Below are 1,703 nucleotides of genomic sequence, written 5' to 3'. Positions count from 1 at the left end.
CAGGACCAGACGCCGTCTCCCCCCCCCCCCCCCATGTCAGGTACCGTGTTCCTAGCAGAGCAGGTGATGCCTGCTAGCTTTGCCCAGCACCCGCCCTGAGTGCCCCGGCAGCGAGGGGCAGCTCCTGCGAGGCTCCCAGCCCATCCCTATTCATCCAAGCCTGGTGTGAGCAAGCTTGGAAGGCAATTTCAGCCCTGGGAGTGAACAGGGCATCAATGCCCCAGGCTGCGACTGCCCCCACCTGCCTCCAAGCTGGTGACAAGACAGGCTCTGTGTCTTGCAGTTTCAAGCTCCAGGCCACCGAGGGCTGCGTGTACTTCAAGAAGGACACGATCAACGTGCAGAGCTGCACCAGGTGGAACTATGTCATCTGCAAGAAGGCATCCAGGTTCGGGCTGGACTGAGCCAGGCTGGGTCCAGCCTCTCCAGACACCCCCAGCCTGGTGGGGTACGGTGCTGGGACCTGCCCAGAAAGACAGGGGAGCCCCCCTGCCCTCCACTGCAGCGTCTGTGTGGCCCAGGTCCTGCCAGGCCCATTGTTTCGGGGTCAGCGTGTGGAGCTATGAATAAAGCACTGGTTTTCAAAGCCCCAATGTGCCCGGAGGCTCGTGGTGGGTGGCACAGGTGGGCTGCATGGTGGGCACGGGGCTTCTCAATGGCACCAACGGGCACGGCTGACAGCATGAAGCCCCCAACCTCACCCACAACCACCTTGGGGGTGCTGCTGAGGGCCATGGCAGGCAGGGCTGGCACCCCAGAGCCTCAGGCAAGGGGGCAGGGGGCAGCAGGGGAAGGGAAGGTTGCAGGGGGGTCTGGGCGTTGGCAGGGACCCACGCTGGACAGTCCAGCACAGCTCTTCACAGGCTGAAAGCAGAGATACCGTCCGGCCTCTGCACCACCGGGAAAGGACTTTAAGTCACTTTATCCCTCCGCAGGTGGGTTCCTCTCCCAAGAACCAGCTCCTTTTAGTCTGGTCATCCCTAAATTAGCCCCCCCGAAGGGTTTCCTGGCAGACTACCTTATTTCTCCATGTATAACACGCACCTTTCTCCCCCAAAACGGAAATTTTGTGGGTATGAAAGTAGGAAACTGATTCCAATTAGTTGGGTTAAAAGGAAAAACCTTGATATCTATCCCCCCACACTTCACTGTGTTTTCCCAAAACAAGGTGCAGGTCTCGTATGGGGGCGTGTGGTACATGAAGACATACGGTATAGCCTGTTTCATTGAAGACATACCGTTTCAGTGGCATGTGTGGGTGTTTTCCAGCCCCACTCCGGTTGTGCTTGGCATCGGCAGACACGCTGCAGCAGTGTGCACCAGGCTTTTCTGTATCCGGGACCCAGGGCATCTTGCCGAAGGCTTCTTTTCCCTGCAGTGGCACAGCTTGCAAAGGTGGCAGGCTAAGTGGGGCTGCGCTGGGGCCACAGAATCGCTCGAAGCAGGATCTAGGTCAGCAGCTGCAAGTGGTTCTGCTTTTCGATATACCCCTCTCCAGCTCCGTCTCCGTCTCCTGCCCCTGGTGCCTGGAGAACCCTTCTCAGACAGGCCCATCCTTGGCTTGAGGTCTCCTTGGTCCTACAGCCCCTGCAGAGCTGGACTGTGTTGATCCTCCTAGCGCAGGATCCATCAAGCCACCAATTACCGTATTCTCTCACACACAATGCACACCTTGCACGCCCCCCTCCAAAAACAATAAGTAA

General features: G+C 58.4%; 1 protein-coding gene across 2 annotated transcripts in view; it reads left to right on the top strand.

Moving 5' to 3' along the window:
* The window catches only part of LOC112551884 (C-type lectin domain family 9 member A-like), a 3,806-nt gene extending 3,239 nt beyond the window's left edge, over nucleotides 1-567 (top strand). For both annotated transcript variants that reach the window (XM_025215425.1, XM_025215424.1), the window contains exon 5: nucleotides 284-567. In XM_025215425.1, the coding sequence (XP_025071210.1) occupies nucleotides 284-404 (121 nt within the window). In that variant the 3' untranslated portion in view covers nucleotides 405-567. The remainder of the gene's footprint in view (nucleotides 1-283) is intronic.
* The last annotated feature ends 1,136 nt before the right edge of the window (nucleotides 568-1,703 follow it).

The sequence above is a fragment of the Alligator sinensis genome, unplaced genomic scaffold (assembly GCF_000455745.1).
Source record: "Alligator sinensis unplaced genomic scaffold, ASM45574v1 scaffold1083_1, whole genome shotgun sequence".
NCBI lineage: Eukaryota > Metazoa > Chordata > Crocodylia > Alligatoridae > Alligator > Alligator sinensis.
This window is presented reverse-complemented; position numbering and strand designations above follow the sequence as displayed.